Below are 20,139 nucleotides of genomic sequence, written 5' to 3' on the forward strand. Positions count from 1 at the left end.
ACTCACAGATATTAAGAAGTTTTTGAGTTCTGCTCTGGAAACGAAACACACCTCTCACTTTTCAGACTAGGTCCACAATGTTTCCATGGAAACCGAGAAAATAATAAATCACAAGATCCTGTACATAGCAAAAGGCACCACGATAGGTTCAGATTGATATATCTACCAAGTTTGGCAGAAAAATATTGAACGGTTACATGCCGGGGGGATAAAAAAAAGTAGGGGATCTTCAATTTTTTTATTTATGATTAAAAATATTCAGAAGATTTATCGGAGTCAATCAATGTTGATATGATATTATTTCATGTTTTGAGAGAACACCACCATTTGCACTTCCTTATAACCATAGTTATTTGGAATGTAGTCGCTTTTGCAAGATGATTGGTGTATGTCATGTAATTTGCATGTATATGATTTTCATTTTAAAACAAACGACTAGAAACAAATACTAACAAATGTGTGATGCCAGTTCAGTGTCAAATAATGTTCTAAGAGATTTCTCGACCTTCTTGACCAAAAAAAACCCTATCAAAATCAAGAATTTGACCCCATGAACGTGTTTGGGGCTACTGTGTTGTGCACGTGCATATCATGTGTTGTGTTTTGGAGTGGTAATAGAGGGAAATGGTACATAAGATGTCTGTCCTTGAAAAGTTCATTATCGCCTACCTTTTTTTCAAGAGTTCTCAGAGATCAAATGATTATTTTGGGGTCAGAATAAATAAAACCATAAAACCTATATGAAATCATTTCATCCTTACCAGAGAAGCCTCAAGTTTTCCATTCTCCCTGAAAGAAACTTCTAAAACATTGCTGGCTTATTGGTGTAGATGAGTAAATAAAGTGATGATAATTGATTGTTACTTGTTGCAGAGCTTGATACTGGAGAACTGGTGCTGATCACAGCCTGTCCATCAGATGTACGGAGAATAGCAACTGGCCTAGCAAGGTTTGGCGGTGGTGGTGGAGGTGGTGGCAGCATTCCTGGTGCAAAGAATTGGGGTAGTTTTGTAGGACTCTTCATTGGTGGTGTAGATGGACTGGACTGAAACAAAAAGAAACATTCATAAAATCGTAAAGTGATCGCTGCTGATTACATGCTTATCTTCTTTTGAATGGATACTTGCAAAGGGATGAGGGTCCAGGAACCACTTCTAACAACCAGAAAACTGCTGACCTCATACATAAAAAAACCCTATAGCCGTCCCACGTTTGGTTATGAGTGCAAGACCAAAGCTGTCGAAGGTGTTCCTGAACAAAGATTCAGCTGAGGGTCTGGAAAGTTGATGCATGAGGGGTAGATATTCTGTTTTTATAGGAACACTTACAAGTTTTGTTTAAAATGGGTGCCTTAGAAGCAGTTGTATGAATCTTAGCGCTTAGCAGCAGCTCTGATAGTACAATTCTGTCGATACTAATAATGTAACGGGACAAGTTGGATTCTGAAGAGTTCTGAAGACTTGTTGGAAGAGTTTCTGTCAGCAAGAGGAAAGAGGTTAACATGGACCTCCATTAGACGTTTTGGGTCTGCTGCCACTTGAGCATTTTGCTCTTGCAAAGGTTCCTGACTGGCACCAGTTGTGGGTTGAACTGGCTCACGGGGCATGAGATGTTTTAGCTGCCGGAGTTGATCTCGAAGATTTTGCTGCATCAGGTAAGCATACATGAGCATGGCATTGTCCCAATGCAGCTTAAGCAACTTACCATTGATATGTGGATTATCAGGCCATCCAGTCGCCTTTGCACACTCAAGTAGTGTGGATTTAGATGTTCTGACCAAGATATTCTTGGCCGGGCTCTGTGCCAAGTTCCATCTCCAGTAAGGTTGGTTTGACTACTGGAGGAAGGCTGACTGGGCTGCGGAGTGAAAAGATGTTTCGCTCCTTGATTGTTGGAAAACCAGCTTCGGGGGGTCAGCCCTAACTGGGTGATGTACGCTCAGTTCAATGAATAAAATTCCCCTATCTAGGCCCATCATGAAGCAGCGTACATCATCATCATTATTAATATTATTATTAGTAGTAGTAGTAGTAATTGTTAGTAATCTTACCTCTGGATTTTCATTGCCTTATTCCTGTAGTTACCACCGACAAGTTAAAAAAACAGTTTGGTCCCTATGAGGTAGATGCTGTCTGTCTGTTTCTCTAACTAGATATAACTTTTTGTGTCTGTTATATGGTAGACATGTAGTCCATACAGGCAGTTTTTAAAGAAACCTGTTCTGGGATATATTCACCTAGGTATTTGAACTCAGTTGTGAACTGAACTGTCCTGGACTTCTTGAGAGACGAACGACTGATGATGGCAGATTGAAGTCCACCTCAGGTGATTCCCAGAAAGGTGTTTCTGTGCGAGACAAGTGCAACCTACTAATACCGGGGCTACAGATTACCTTGTGGACTGTAATTTATTAAGTATATTGTGTTCAGTAAGTTTTGTGCTGGCCAGGAATTTAGGCTGTAATGCTGGAGGAAGAGATTTGTAATAAAGGTTTGCATTATATTCTGTTGTATATGAATCAAGTTGTTGATTAATTTCCTGTATTTTTTGTCCAAAAGGTTTTGGATATGTGCCTTTGTTGATAATGACTTTGTTGTTTTTTTTAAAAGACATGTAGTGGTTTAAAGTTTTGTTTGCAACTGGGTTGTTAACCTCCTGGATGCCACAGGGACATATATGTCCTTCCTTTTCAACCTTCGCTTTGAAGTCAGACATACCACGCACATATATATACTTCCCAGTTCTGAATTCTGCAGAAAATTCCTTGTTTCTTGCCTCTACACAAGTGTTAGAAGATCACACACAGCCACTACTGCAACATGTGCTTTAGTTCCTGTGATGTACAATATCCAGTATGTTCGAACAATTATTGCTGTTTCATATGAACAGGTTAATAAACTGTGATTTAATTCAACCTTATAACTAAAACTGATAATATTAATGAAAATGATTTGTACATTTCATGAAGTGTAGAGGCATACATATTTAAACGAATTGTCTTCTTCATTGCATTTGTTTGTGTCATTTTTATAGACAAAACAATTATGAATATTGATTGACCAGGTGTGAGTTTGTCAAAAACCTTTAAAGATTCATTATCATTGTTTTTGACATTAAAGTCAATTCAAATTCATATTTTGATGGCAAAGAAATCTAACTCGAACAATATCTGTATGAAAATTGTTCAAAAATATATAAACCAAAATCTCTTTGGACATGATTATTGATAACATTTTTAGTGCCCCCATATGACCGTCAATAAGTTACAGACGAAAGTAGCAGCAGTGTTGGTAGTTGATAGATTGACACTTTAGATAGTTTAGTTATCGAAATTATAACCATTTGTTTGGTTTCCATATGATGAATGACCAGTGCTTTGTGTTAAACACAATCTTATAGCATGAAAATGGGTGGTGCTAAATTAATGCTCATGTGTACATAATAAAATCTGGCATAACCCAACCAGAACAATATGAATGTCAGGTAAAACAACCTGAGAATTTCAAACATCATCATGGTTTTTATATAAAGATATACTTTTCATTTGCAAAGCAGGCTGCTGGATTTTGCTTGAGTTTGTGTGAGGACCCAAAGGCTGTGTTTCATATGATGTCCTGAAAACAAATTTCTCGTGAAGGAGTCACAACCAGTCCTGTAAACATACACCCAGGTTGATTTTATTCACCTCAACACCGTTCATCACCCACACTCTCTCCATGTATGTTTGACTGACAGATAATACCCTTCCAACATATCCAATACAAACACGACCTTCCCAACCGCTCACGATGGTGTAATGCGTCTCCAGGGGCATCTCAACATCGAACATAAAAGATGGACTGCATCTTCCATCTCAAACATTGAGTTGTGCATCCATAATTACGTATAAATATAGGATTAATTTACTGGTGTTTTGATCCTTCTTGGTGTTTTGGATCATGACTGCTTAGCTGCCATGGTCGATGGGACACCCGCTCCCGTGAAGCCGATTGTAATCTGTGGACCTCATGTCAAGCCACAGTGCGTACTTGATCGTTAGGTATTGTCCTAGTATCACATAAGCGAGAAAGAGATCCTTGACAATTGCACTGATTTCTGATGGGCATTGATCGCTCGTAATTTATTTATTTTGTATCACTGTTGGTAGACTCGCATGCCTTGGCTGAACAGGTGGTTGGGCATGCCCTTGGTTGTCCCTTCCACTTTGGTAAACTCGGGATTCCAATACTTTTCGTCTACTCTTTGAAACAGTGAAAATTCTTCCACAGGAATGATCAAAATGTCCTTCATCGATCAAGCGGAAGAGATTACAATATTGGGCTTGTCCTGGAACGAACACTTGCCCAGTTTCCAATTTCCCCTCTGGGAACTTTTTGATCCAGATAAAGCCTTGAAAAACGTACGCAGAGAACTCGTGAACAACATGGATAAATGCAATGAAATCGATGAGTACATTACTCTTGAGAAAAGAAAACTGGATGAAAAGTGGGTGGAACATAGTTTGCGCTGTCTGGAAGACGATAGACAGACCTCTTCCAACAGTTAAGTCGTTCGGTTGCAAATCAGCCGCATGTGTGAAACCAGTGATCCAACAGGATCCACATTTTGTTCCAGGAACAAGGGGTCACAATCACCAGTGGTCTGATGGCCTTGGGTTTGATCATATCCACCCTGGTCGTATTGCTGATGGGCGACTGATTTTGGACACATACACCATCAGGCAGTGGTGGCAACAGAGACTGGACAAAAAACATTTGAGATTGGCAGGAAAAGCGCCAAAGCCCTTCTGGGTATCCTCGGCAATAGCCTGTCCAAGTTCTTAGGATTCTTACTGAAAATGGTCACGTAGCTGAGTCAAAACCTGTGGGTGTTCGTCGTCGCCTTGACTGGTGTGGTGTAAATTGCCACTAAGGAATTTTTAACCATATGAGGAATAACTAGACCAGTTCCACCGACCATTAGTGACGTTTTACGATCAATGTGTTGCTGTTTTTTGAACACCGCACGTGGTGACAGGCACAGTGCGGGTTGAACAATGGGCTTTAGTGATGGTGGAGGTGTCACCATCCCCATTTCCGATGTGGGTGGTGTGACGTGACTCATGTTGATATCAGGGTTAACTTTTGTGTGCTGGTTGCAATGTCAATTTTGTTGTGGTAGCCCACCATTCTGTTCACTCTCAGCAGCATGCCGATCAGAGCCACACTGAGCATGTAGTTGACTTTACAACATGTGTTTTGCTACTTTCCTGGTATAGCTTGATGCCAGAACGCAGTGTGTCCAGCAGTGTCCACATATACATTTGAATCGAATCATTTAGGCGGATGATGTTGGAACAAGTAAACCCTTTCGACGTGTCCAACATCATTATATTCGAATCATCCCTGGGTCCTTAGCCCAAACACGGTAAGGCATATAATCATCATTCAACTGGTTCGTCTTTAATCAATGATATGATTTGAATCACCAATCTTCCACAATAGGCATGTTGTGAATGATGGCAATGCCCATGCCTTGTCCTGTGGAAGTGGCGCGTGGATTTCTTTCAGGATGCATCTGATCTGGAAGTACATGTGAAACAAAAACAAGTACTGATTCAGCGGATCATGACAAGTGTCGTTTAACGTCATGCTGCACCCTGTTGTTGTGCACGACATGGAGAAACTGAACTGACTCAGAACTGCACTGGATAGCCAAACCAAGCATGTACAGATTTTACAGTCACGACAGGAAAACAGTAATTTTGAAATACATTGATAAATCGAGTTAAAAAATATAACCCATCCTTGGCATCTTCATCTGTATGAAATTGGTAGAGGTATTGCTTTTATGATAAATCCCTCCTCGTGTGTACTTGGATGTAGAGATATTGAATGTGAATTGTAGTGTCTTGTACATATGTAACATGTCACTCTCTTAAACCTATTGGAGCCAACCTCAAACTAAACGAGTCCAGTGGAATGCTGATGTTAATGGTTGGGGAAAACCCCATCAGACTCTGCAGAGCGTTAGGTTGCCACCGAACGAATTATGATCCTGTCACAGGTTAGATTACCGAGCCATGTCATCTATCCCAAGCTGTGCATTCACCTAGTGAGTCAACCAGATAGCCCAAATATGAGTTTACAGTTAGTGCTTGAATTCAAATATATGTCAGATGCCGTGCAAGGGATTCTACCCAATTCTACACTTTATATCAAAGTCTTTCTTAGACAGACATCATCTGACTGAGATGTTGAGTGAGTTTAGTTTTACACCACACTCAGCAATATTCCAGTTATATGGCAGCGGTCTGTAAATAATCGAGTCTGTACCAGACAATCCAGTGATCAACAGCATGAGAATCGATCTGCGCAATTGGGAACCGATGACATGTCAACCAAGTCAGTGAGTCTGACCACCCGATCCCATTAATTGCCTCTTACGACAAGCACAGTCGCCTTTCATGGCAAGCATGTGTTGCTGAAGGCCTATTCTACCCTGGACCTTCACGGGTGACTGACATGTTGAAATTATACCATGAGTAAAACTCTGCTGGCCTTGAAAACATCATCATGTTTGTGCAATTTACACACAGATAGACCTAAATGCTGATGCGAGTCTTGAAGGAGTTACGACAAACATGGAGAAACGATGATTTTTTTACCTCCCAAAATTCATCTCATCAGCTTACAGTTTATGCAGTTTAAGTGTGATGTGTCAAAGGCGCTGAATGTACTCACTACAATGGCCATAAAAGAAAAAATAAAGGGATGACTTCCACTCAAGCACATTATTCGATACAACTATTGTGAGTACCAGATCATACGAGCTTTTTGTTAGCCCTCATCAATAAACAAAGTCTCGTTAACATTTGATATTCCTGCATATTACCTGGATTTTTTAAATACAGTTTTCAGTAAGAAATTACATTTGATGCTGATTATGGAATGCTCTCTTGGAAATGCCCTGAAGATGAGGTGATCCTTTTGGATAGGTTAAACATACATTGGAGTAACAAACATAAATATCAACATTGTCATATTTGTATACAACCAGGAACACTTCCTGGGACCAACTATGGTGGAGTTTTTGTTTATATTCCAGATACCTTGGAACTCATTATAATATTGAGGGTTTGTATATGATCGATGATCATGGATCCAAAGTGCTCATGGACAGTAAGATCTCTGAGGAAGAATTCTCCAACTGGTGTTAGCAAAACTTGCAAAGAATCGCAGAATGAAACAGGAGATTTGAACTAAGACTAGGAAAATCAGTCTTGATGTCAGTGAAGACAAGAAAAAACAAGACAAAATTGTGTCCAGGCCATGGATGCTAAGTTCAATAAACATCTACCCAACTATGAGATGCACATCTTTCGAGTCCCAATGAAACACATGTATAAGCCTCTTCAATTCAGTTGGGCAGTTTTTGTGGAGAAGTGGATCAAGTCCACAAGTTTTTATCTAAATACAAAAACAAGATATGACATGCACACCTTTAGTGTCTCTATAAAAAACATATGTAAGCTAAATGAGTTTTGAGCAGTTGTTTTGAGAAGTGATAAAGTACACCATCATTATCCAAGTTTGATGTTCTGTGATTCTGTTGTTGACAGGTCTGGACATTTCTCCTATGTAAGAGTCCACAACTGCAGTCAATTTTGTAAGATTATGCATTTGTGTTCGGTTTCATGGTTTGTGGGTCTTTTCTTTCATTGGTCTGCAGAAGGTTCTTGATGGCAGAAGAGGTTGAGGAAGTTGAGAAAGCCTCCTGTTCCAACAATCTATGATGTGTGCCTCACTGTTTTGTTAGGTCACAACAAATAGACTTTAAATTATGGCAGGTATGGTATCTATATCTATTTCTGTATCCAATTCAAGAAATTCACTGTTCAGATATGTAAACTGGATTTCTTGATGAATGAAACATTTCATATAGTGCATACTTCATTTCATGTAAATATGGTCTTAGGTGAGACTGCTTGATATATCGGGGTCGTGCTTTGTGAGGTTCCACTGCACACCCTTATCAATTACTTACAGAGGTAAAAAACAGTGGTGCTTGTGCTTCAACAATGTCTACATGACTTAATAAACAAACTTTCAAAAATGGCATAAGTATCTTTCCTGAATTGCGGCTGCTGTATAATGAAAAAGTTGATCATGCATAAAGACTTGTCATACTTGAACAGTTATCTGGAATCTTACATAAATCATTGCATTTTCAATGTGTACATTCAATTTTTGGGCCAGGTCAAACAATAATACTGTTTTAACAAATAGTCATGCCATTCCTAGTCAACATAAACATAGCTTGAAACTGATACTGAAGTTACTCACTTGAGTTTGGGAATTTTGAGCCTCTTGGCAAACCAATGTAACAAAGTCAGAAAAAGTATCACTGCCATGATTCTCTTGGTATTTCATGGTATTAGGGTGTCCCACATGGCCCGTCTGACTGGAACTCATTATCATCGATTCTTGTAAACCTGCAAAGTGAACAATAAAAAATAACAAATATAATGTAGTGTCCTTGGACCATAACCTACACATAATAATGTTTCCATTTTGTCCATCCATGACTAATTTTCAACTTTACCCAAAGAAAACCTAAGCCATGAAATTTATCTTTAACTCATATCAGGTCAAAGACCTTTGCGTACTATCTTTGCGTACTAACTCCCAACTTATAATAATAATAGTGATCACCCCAACCCTCCCTGCTGCATTTCAATCTTAATCTGTAAAATAATAACAACAACAATAATAATAATAAGGGCCTGATGTACGCCTCTTCGTGGTGGGCCTAGATAGGGGAATTTTATTCCCTGAACTGAACGTACATTACCCAGTTAGGGCTGACCCCCCGAAGCTGGTATTTTACTGGGTTACAGACAGCCAAGGAAAACTCCATCTTTCATTTCCGCAGCCCAGTCAGCCTTCCTCCGGTAGTAACACAAACCATACTGGAGATGGGACTTGCCCCAGGGGAAGGCACAGAACCCGACCAAGAATATCTTGGTCACAACATCTCAAATCCACACTACTAGAGTGTGCGAAAGCGACAGGATGGCCTGAAAATCCACGAATTAACGGCAAGTCGCTTAAGCTGCATTGGGACAATGCCATGCCCATGTATGCTTACTTGACGGAGCAAAATCTCCGAGATCAACTCCGGCGTCTTAAAAATCTCATACGCCGTGAGCCAGTTCAACCCACAATTGGTGCCCGTCAGGAACCTTTGCAAGACCAAAATGCTCAAGCTGCAGCTGACCCCAAACTCCTCATGGACGTCCGCGTCAACCTCTTTCCTCTTCCTGGTGGAAACTCTTCCGAGAAAGAGCCTATTGGCCCCGAAATTTTGGACCCTCACTCTTCCTCTTCTTCAGTTGCAGACTCTTCTTCAGTTGCAGACCTTACCGAAAATCCTGTGTACATTTTGTTTACTTCTATTTATGAGGAAATTTGTGATTTACCTTTAGAGAAATGGAGGCCAATTAAACAACTAAACGTGTCTTTTCCCAAAAATGAAATTGATTTACTTAATGAAATTATCTCTTTAAAACTTCCTGCGGACTGTTCATTACATGAAATAAATTCCTGCGTCTATGCTGCCGAGCGAACGTTGGAGGAACTTCACACAGTTTCCAAAGAAAAATCTTCTACTACTAAGAACGACAAACCAAGGAAAAACCAGTTTCAAGTGAAATTAACCGAAACTAGAAAATATATTTCCTGGATAGAACTGTGCCTGAAATTACGATCATCAGGGAATCCCATGTCTAAACGACAAAAGGCAATTTGGAGAAAATTAAAATTACAGTACAAGACAACAAAAGAAAAGGTACTTCTCCAAATTGTCGATTCTCTTAAGGCAAAAATAAAAGTTTGGACTGAAAGAAAGAAAAAATGGGAAAAGAGAAACAAATTTATCAAGCAAAATAAAATGTTTAAGAATAATGAAAAACAATTCTATAGGCAACTTAAAACAAGTGGTGATAGTGGGCATGATAATAAGCGGCCTCCCATGGATGCCAATGAAAGGTTCTGGAAACAGTTGTGGTCTGTACCCGGCAACTGTAACCTGGAGGCACCATGGGTCAGTGATTATGACCATGCAATGCATGAGAAAGTAACTAGGTCGTTTGTCTGTTACCTCTCACCAGATTGCCTGAAAAGTGTCATTAAAAAGTCCAAATCTAATACAGCTCCAGGGCCTGATGGCATTCGAAACCGGTACTGGAAACTGTTCCCTTGTGTCCAAACACCATTACTTCACTGTTTTAACTCTCTTGTGGACACAGGTGATGTTCCTCTGTGGTTCTGCAAAATACGCCTTCCCAAAAAAGGAGACTTGACTGATCCCAAAAACTTCCGCCCTATCACATGTCTAAATACCCAATACAAACTATTCACAGGGTGTTTAACAAACCTCGTGTCATCTAAATGCTCGTCCAATGAGATAATTTACGGAGAGCAGAAGGGGGTGAGAAAGGGATGTTGGGGGAGCAAGGATCAACTTCTTGTACAGAAAATGATTTTGGAAGAGGCTAAGACATACCACCTCCATGTGCTGGAAAGACTACAAAAAGGCATACGACTCTGTCCCTCACGAATGGATTCTGAAGTCTCTTCAGTGTATTGACCTCCCTGAGCGACTACTTGATTTACTCAAGTCTTTAATCAGTTGCTGGTCGACTCAACTTGAGATGTACTCGCAAGGAGAGGTGCAGACTTCGGAATCTATTCCTTCAGTCCTTTGCTTTTTTGTCTGTCTCTGACTCCTTTGAGTTTCCTGCTCAATAGGAAGAAAGGGTACCATCCCGGACCTCCTCAGCACAGATCCCCAACACCTCTTACTCATCTCCTCTACATCGATGACATCGAGCTCCTTGCCAAAGGAGATACCAATTTGAAAGAACAGGTTCTCCTTGTCGAGTCCTTCTCTAATGATATTGGCATGACTTTTGGGCTCGAAAAATGTAATACTCTTCATTTGAAACGTGGCAAGGTAACTAATGATGGATCGGTCAAGTTACAAAGGGAGGATTATTGAGCATCTCGTGGAAGATCAGGCCTACACCTATCTTGGAATGCAAGTTCGATACAAGCTCCAGAATGCCCAGATTCAAGATAAACTTCGGGCCAAGTATAAATCTCGTTTAAAGAAAATCTGGAGCTCAGAGCTAAATGCTCGAAACAAAGTCAAAGCCACCAATACTTTTGCTGTGCCAGTCCTCTCCTATTCCTTTGGAGTAGTTGATTGGACAAAACAAGACATCCAGGGTCTTGACCGCCTGACCAGAAGGATCATGTCTGATAACAGAGCACACCACCCTCGTTCCTCTCTTCATCGTTTATATATGCCAATCAATTCTGGAGGTCGGGGTTTGATTAATGTGGAAGCTCTTCATGACAGAGTTTTATTGTGTACTTTTGCATATATTTATTTATCGGATGATTCTCTGGTGATGCGCGTCAAGACTCACGATGAAAACAAGGAATTCCACAGCTATTTTAAGCGTGCCAGGGTTGTTGGACACAATCTGAAATTTGAAGTTGATTTGGTTGATGGCGATGTACTGCTGGACGGTACAGTGATGGGAGTAAACCAGGTGAAGTCCTATACCAAGTCTGCTCAGAAGCTGGAGAAGCTGTCTGAGAAACCATTGCATCGAGTGTACATGCAGTGTGTGGAACAGAACAGCAATCCAACTGACTCCTTCGTATTGATGAAGTTGGCTGGTCTCAAATGTGAAACTGAGGGCTTCCTTTTTGCTGCTCAGGACCAGTCACTTCCCACTCGCAATCGCCAGAATGTGATTCTTAATCAAAATGTGAACATGAAATTCTTTGCTATGAATTCACAGAGACTGTCCAACACCTTACGTTGTCAATGGATGCCCTTCCTTGGCACAAACAGCATATCTTAAAAGCCATGATAGCATGGCTCGCTGCTTTTACTAATGTCTCCGCCATGCCTGTGGCTTTGACCCCGAGATTCATCCATGACCCCATGGTTCATCCAAGCATTCTGCTTGACAAGTCGCCAACAAAGAACTGGTCATAGCTGCACACCTCCTTGGGGTTGTCGTTATGGATGTATAGGCACAAAAACATCTGAAGAGCGTGAAGTAGGGCAGTAGCAGTAGGCCCCTGCAAGTCAGAGCTTGTGCTGATGTAAATAACCCTAGTAACTCCTGAGTCTGGTGCAGAGTTCTGGGTGAATTCAATGCTGAAGGTAGAATGTGCCAAATTTTGTCCCATTTGTCCTGAGGTACAAACAACATGTCCTGTTGTGTGTCGAATACTGGCCCTATGAATTGTAATCTCTGTGTCAGTACTAACTCTGACTTCTCATAGTTCAGGAGCCACCCTACTTGTTAGCAACTTGATGGTGAACAGTGAAGACGAAGGATGAATGGCTCCTGCTGGGCTTGTTCACAGTGATCAATATAGCTCTTGAATGTCACATCCTGCAGGTAGCTTGTAATGCTATCAGTTTGGTAACCAGGTAAAAAGCAACAAGGCTGTAGATATGCCAAATGGTTCTGCTCATGGAGATTGTCAGTCAGTTTACAGGAACGCTCACATTGTAAATGAATCGATGAAACTTGTACTATCGGCAATCTCAGGAATTTTGGTAGGTCAAACAAAATGATGGTTCATGAGGGATAAAGAAAGATAGTAGATCGCTGCCTGGTGATCGTCCAAACATAACTGCAGTTACCTCTGAACTGAGTGCTTGAGCTAAGGTAGAAAACCAAGTCACCCCACCCAAAATGAAACTGTTCTCATGTGTCTCTCATGCTCAATAAGAAGTAACTTTTGGCTGGCTAGTGAAATTCGGACACAATCCCTCTTACTGGGAATGGCACCATTCTAGCACCAACTAGCAATTGAAGACTGGATTTGATATCTGACTTACGAGATCTAGACAAGTCTGCCAGGACACTCTAATCATCAATATTTCTGGTAAACAAACAGTAGTCTGCCATTGAAAACATTAATTCACGATGCAACAGTGACAAAAATCTGAACAACACAAATCTTCTGAAAAACAAGCGAGTCACAACCCATAAAACCTGAGCTAAGTGTTGGTGGCTACTTGACAAGACATCACTGCTACCATTATTAACCTGACTACCCAAACCAAGGAAAGATTGCACCTTGTGATACACCAACATGCTGTTATGAGTTGTCTGCAGTAACTTGACTCAGTGAAGCGTTGCAGAATATTCTTTGTTAGCAAACTTATCTTAAGTACTGTCAGAAATAGAAAAACATTATTTTTTCACGTTTATCTCTACAATTATTGTATGCTAGGCCCATAACGAAACTATGCATACAAAAGTTTAAAATCTAAATTTATGAAACCTGTGTAGACACATATGGATTTAAACTCAGAGATTAGTGACATGTATCCAACATGCATGTATGTGCCACTTTCCGTGAGGTCAGTGGTTTCCTCCTTGAGACATGAAATATGTCGCTGCATGAGCTTTCTGGGAAAGAGAAACAGGACAAATTAATGCCACACAATAATGTCGCTTTGGAAAGCTCAATCTCTGCCCTTGTGATCATTAAAAAAACTCAACGGTTATTGAAATGCATAGCATGCCATGGCTAATGTCTGCACAACCTCATGAGGTCATTAGGATGGTCTGTAGGGGAATGTCTCTACGACAACTGACTGCACATTTCCACTGCCTGTGGAACACCATTTCTGCATTAGTGGGATGCTACCAGAACACAAATGACATCATCTGGATGTCCATGCATAACAACACCAATACAGGAGAGATGGATAAGAGTGACCCATTTTCGCCAAAGGTTTCACAATGCAGTGATGACTGCGTGAACCATCCCAGGACTAAGTTGTATTCACCCCAACACTGTTCAACAACATTTACGCCATCATGGGATCAGACCATGACGTCCCGCCATACGACCTATCCTGACACAACATCATCGACAAGCTTGCTGAACGTGGTGCTGAAATCATGTCCACAGACCCTTGTTTTGGTGGAGAAATTTTGTTTTTATACATGAGTCCAGGTTTAACATTTTCCATAGTGATGGACGTCAACGTGCCTACAATGCGAATGGTGGACATACCCATTATAGAGCTTGTGACATGGTCATTTGATGACTGTTGTCGACTTGTGACATCATTGTGATTGACTTTTCAAAAGAAATTCTCCAGACTTGTTATAGTCTTGTGATCCCTCCATTAAAGTTTATATGTACCTGTCACATTGTTATTGTACTTATTAACTGGGATAATATTTTGACAAAGCACAGTTTCTTTATGTGCCTAGTATAGTTGTTATTAAAAGTGTGAAATTTCTGTGGAAACAGATAGGAAACTTTGCTGATGAGCGATTGGTGCAGAAAGGGGCAATGCAGTCCAAAGCAACTTATTTGGGGCAGACCATGGCTTTATGCAAATTAGTGTGCGATGATTTTGTATTACAAAGGGCACTTTGTAAATGCCCATTTTTAAATCAGACTTAGCTTCATTATAAATGACAGCTGTCATAAAAAATAAAAACTTTCATGCTGAAACTATTAAGGATGTAGCTAACATGGAGTCACTATAAAAAGAAACAGGTAGGAGGGGTTGTCTCAAAGGCAAAAGGACAAGTGAAGCAGATGATTGGGCAGTGGAATAGAGATATATGCTCAGATATGATAATCCCACAGGGGAATTAAACCATGACAATATATGGATGAACAACTTCTTTATTGCTATGAGAGCGTTGTTTCAGTGTAGGTTCTAACACTGTTATCAAGCAAGTGATGAACAGTATGAGGAAGGGGAGCATATATACAGGTAGTAGATATGTTTGTACAGCTTGATTTGGGTAGGAAGCCAGACACAATGACAACACATGGGCTTTGATCGGGTGGTGTCTGGATTCCAATCCTAATCAAACTGTACAAACATAGGATTCAATTCGACATGGTGAATCACATAGCCATAACCTCTGTTAAACCAGCAGAAAAAGAGTACCAGGTGGGATAAGTTATGTGACTACGAGCTTCAAGCGCTTCACAGGTAATAATTATAAGACATTTATATAGCACACATATCCTCACAACTAGCACAAGCTCAAGGCAATGATATTGGTAATCGAGATAAACAAAAAAGAATGTTGTGCTTAGAGCTTACCACTGAGTAATGAGGAACTGAGATATATATCTATATATATCTAGAACATCAGGTATCTTGTTCTAGAAAACTGTAGTTGGCCAGGAAACCAAACGACCAAGCGTATCAAATCAACCAAAACAATTTGTGCATCTTAAAGGCGACTGGCACGGCCCAAACCATAAAAACAAAGACTAAGTTTGATGTGGGTTAAGAGTCCAGTCACAAGTAGGGTAGGCTTTAACAAACGGTACAGCCTGGTGAAACAGTATGGCATGGTGAAGTGACTCAGGCTGGTTTATCAGTTCAGCATAGTGATCTGGTTCTATCAGTTCAGCAAAGTGATCTGGTTCAGAATGGTGAGCCAAAATGTTGATGCTCTCTGGATGATTCTGTTCAATGATCTCAGCTGATATAGAGATCAGATGAACTGGCTCATGGAAGTGAAATGTTATGGCCAAAGTGAAATGGTTCAAAGAGGTGCATTGTTTTGGAGAAGGGACCTACTACGGCGATGTGAACCATTCTGATGAATCAATTTGATATCTGCTGTTTCGGTGATAAGCAACACATATTCGTCACATATGGCGAACTGACTTGATGTTGTGACCCGTGGCGAAATGGTTCAGCCTGTGAATCCATTCAGAATGGCAAGCTGTTCCAGTGTGGTGAATCAATTCCATGATGTGAGGTTTCGGCACTCGATGTGCATCAGTTTGGTGGTTCAATGGTGAAGATCAGATGTGTGAGTCAGTTGGCAATACTGAGTGGTTTGATGAGGTGGAATGATGGGTAGGCATCTCAATACACAATGCCATATGGGTGTGGATTCAAATCTTGCATGGGACTCAACCCAACAACAAAAGTACACAGGCCAATACAATCCACACACGATGAGTGGGGTTCTGAGGAAGAAATTGTTCTTTGCACTGTGCGCAAAAATAACACAACTTAGGATTAATTACTCATGACATATTTCTCACGTTAACTTGTAAGGTAGACTGAGAACTGTCACAATACGTTCACACAGTGGTGCCACAAGAAGAATGATCACTGTGAATGATAATGCTGCATGCTCAGCACGGGACCAGGGACTTGCCCTAAATGGAGAGCAGCCTTGGGAAGAGAGGCCTACAGGGAAAGTTCTCATTCCACTCAGCGTCTAAGCAAGAGAGAGAAGTGCAAATCGTGAGATAGGAAAAGTTCAAAACGGCTATATTTTCCACTATTGTCACATACCTATTCTAAATACTATCAGTTAAAGCAGACATATATTCTGGAAGTGGGACCAGGGACTTATGTGCATTCCCAACTAAGTGTTGACGGAAAAGAGAAATTGTGAAAATGGTGATTTCTTAACTCATTAAAGCTGAGAGACACATATGTGCGGCAAATTAACTAGCTTCTCACAGCGAGAGTCGTGTATGGGCGGGAATAAAAAGCATCTCTTATTCAGTGAGAGCCGCACATGGTCGTCAGCAGAAAGCACCTCTCACATGTGCATTTTACATTTTAAATTCGTACTGTACCTATTATTTCAATCAATTTTGTAGTACTGATCAAAGATTAGCTTTTCTTACAAGAGAGGTTACCTTCAGTGTTAATCAGAAGAAGTACTAAAGTGTTTTGATAACAATTGTCAGCAATGTCACAGGCTTAAACAGGTAAATGAACACATGTCTGCGAGAAAGGGGATTATGAGATGTTCTTAGAGAGGTAAGTGTGTGTTTCTTGTCATTGGGAGTGAATGGTAATACACTATTTTAACACACTGATTTTTCATAATTCTAAAGTTGATAATGTTACATAATTGAATATTAAGTGACTCATTATATATATATATATATATATATATATATATATATATATATATATATATATATATATATATATATATGACACATAAAACATAAAAAGGTAGCTGAAGCATTTTGTTCAAACTCTTGAAAGTTTCATGCTGATTTGAAATGTGATTTTTCAATGTAATTTACATAAGCTTTGTGTAAGAAACATTTGTATTTGATCTCTGTAATTATCTGATCCAGTGTAATTATCATGTGTATCAATGAACTAAGTCTCTATTGATCCACTGTCAATAAAAGGAGAATAATATATCAGTTACGGAAATTATAATCATTCAATCAGACAACAGTAATGAGATATTTGAACACCTCTTTCAACCTCGAAATAACATCCTCTGGCAGAAGGAATGTCCAGTTACGACCTTGATGAAAGTTTTGTCCCATGATAAATGTAAAACAAACTAATGCGCTGTTATATCATTGGACAACTTGTTTTATGGAGTCACATCCATTATCAATCTTATGAGCCTTGTTTGTATTCAATATATATATAGGCATGCCCATCTTTGTAAATATTTGGGTGGATGCAACTGCAAGTGTATACATTATTATAAATCAGAATCGTGTCACATTTTGAATTCTATAATATATGTACTTGAATTAGGACACTCATTCGTAACAATGTGCAGATTACAATTAAATGTTCAGCAAGCCATTTGTTTGATGTACTAGTAGTGTGCGCAAAAAGTACATGCAAATATATACTCTGTCTACTCAATGGTTGGATTGGGTAATCTGGGGTAATAATAATTGGATTGTAGTGCTTTGAGTGCTTTAAGGAAAAATAAACTCACAAAAGTGCTTGTTAGTCCTGTGTGAACATTTCATGCGACCCTACGATAATGTATGTTCACAATACACAAACTTTTTCATGATAGCTAGAGTTGATCAAGCCAAAATCAATGATCTACCAAAAAATCAATCTGTATCCAAGCTGTCTAGTGACCAAACATGCTCTTCAGAAATTTAGTTAACGCCGGTATACGTGTTATTTCCTCTGTGACAGATATCTCATGATACAATTGGTCATAGATAACAAATCAGCCACTATATTGAACAGTTGAGATACAAAACATTCTATTCGGGAACTTTGATGACGCCCATCCCAATTTGCTTAAGTATGTCTCATGTTTTAAAAAGAATACATATATATATATACATATATAAGAAATTATATATGTACATGCTACCAAAGGTCTACAAGACAAAGTGCAGTAAAATTATGTAAAATGTTACATACATGATATGTATTCACACCTGCTTTCTTTCAACATCTCTACAACACAATCAATTAAAGAGTCAGGACTTGCTCTTATGATGAGACAATTTTCTGTAATCTCCGAAACCTGCCAGGGATTTCAGGTGTGAATAGCCCTAATTAGTCTCGCCACAGCGAGCTAGGCAATCTGCACAGGGTTCCAGGTGTTGAGCAGTGAAGTGGCCTTTGGGCTTAATGAGTTAAAAAACAACCAATGTTATGATTGACAGACCTAAAAAGTAAAAGGGATAAATTTAGCAGAGAGAAAATAACTTTCTTGTTTCTATTTACTTTTATTCTTATTCAATTCAAAAAAGTAACTCTGTGCTTTCAGATTGTGGATTTAATATAATTAAGACATTAAAATGTTGGCAATGTTGTCTCAGTTGAAAATTTGCTACATGTGCATGCACGTCTGCTTCCATGTGATAGGCATTGCATGATAATTCAATATAAATGAGTTAATCAAAATATCTTTCAAAGAATTCTTAAAATATGAATTGTACCTGAATCCACATGATCACTTTGCCAGGAAGCTTGCTGGCCAATGCTTGAAGCTGGTTTGGCATAGTATTGGTTTATAGTTTCTGCCTCTTCACCAACACTTTCAACATCATCTTCTGCAGATGAAATGGAGCTCATAGTTGTGCGTTTCAATCGTTTATGTGGATTTCCTGCAGCAGGACTGAGGGCTGGTTGGCCGTTTGGCATGCCAGCATGCATACTGACCAGTGCAGATTCTGATTGTGGACTGTAGTTGTAGTAATTGGGGCTATCCATTTTGTTCTGCACCATCATGCCATGATTTCCATTTTGATGTGACATTATTGAAGCTGAAAACAGACACTGTTTACTTGAAACAAACATCATAGAAAGTATAAAATTCAAAATACTTGCTTCTATGGAAGTAACCCTTCACTAAATTTTTTTAAAAATCCAGAAACCATCATTTGAGCCTTTGGTTTCAGAGAATGCATGTCTACTCAATATCAAACTAATTTTAAGTCTCGAAATGACTACTTAGTTAATATTCATTACAGAAATGCTGATCCTACAACATATACAACATCCCAATGTACAGCTACAGATATTTGTAGCACTGACCAACAAAGTTTCCTTTTTTCTTAACAGGTAAATCAGTTCTCTTACACATCTGAAGGGAAACAATTGTGAAAGATCTATATCTCTTCTGAGTGCTAAAGCATGCATGTCCAAATACCAACTGCAGATGCGAAACTGACATTTAATGGCATGGCAAGTATGGCTAGTCACATGGCATATGAATCTTAAACAATGCTGATGAAGGGCAGTTAAACTGACAGGTCTGAGCTGCAAAACCTTCACTGACTGACAAATATGGTTGTGATAAAAGTAACACAATCATTTCAAACAAGATTTGGATGATCTTTCAATCATTACCAAATGTAAGTAAGATGTCCTAAATACACAATATAGATTAAATTTACCTGACACATTTACCCTAATCTGATAATTCACATACATACATCTTTAGTCAAGTCTTTCAAGCTTTCATAAACAGCTGATACCTGTTCTGTTGTATGAAGGTGAATATGGTGCTGAACCCCATAACTGTGCTTCAGATAACTTGCTTTAATACTTTTGACTTCAAATGACCAAATAGTTGCATGTTACACGGTATAAACCTGCAACTCTTTCATGAGAGGAAATTGCTGTGTTATATGTTTGGAACATACATGGAGAAAAGTGATATCTATTGGCCTAAGATCTTCCTTGTTAAAAGCACAAGTTCTCAAAAGAAAACAAAGGTCTTTGTAGCTCGCATGTCTACAAAAAAAGAAAAGTATTTATCAAATCACAAGACATGAGTAAAATATTGCACACAAACAGAACACTGACATA

The 20,139-nt window shown here is 39.4% G+C and overlaps 1 protein-coding gene across 1 annotated transcript in view; it reads right to left on the bottom strand.

Annotated features, from left to right (window-relative positions):
- The window catches only part of LOC137291107 (nuclear factor 1 X-type-like), a 136,812-nt gene that overhangs the window by 14,049 nt on the left and 102,624 nt on the right, over positions 1-20,139 (bottom strand). The window contains exons 6-8 of the mRNA XM_067822388.1: positions 18,765-19,091; positions 8,325-8,473; positions 865-1,045 (exon numbers count right to left, since the gene is read on the bottom strand). Coding sequence (XP_067678489.1) covers positions 865-1,045; positions 8,325-8,473; positions 18,765-19,091 — 657 coding nt within the window. The remainder of the gene's footprint in view (positions 1-864; positions 1,046-8,324; positions 8,474-18,764; positions 19,092-20,139) is intronic.

This window comes from Haliotis asinina, chromosome 7, assembly GCF_037392515.1.
Source record: "Haliotis asinina isolate JCU_RB_2024 chromosome 7, JCU_Hal_asi_v2, whole genome shotgun sequence".
NCBI classification, from domain to species: domain Eukaryota; kingdom Metazoa; phylum Mollusca; class Gastropoda; order Lepetellida; family Haliotidae; genus Haliotis; species Haliotis asinina.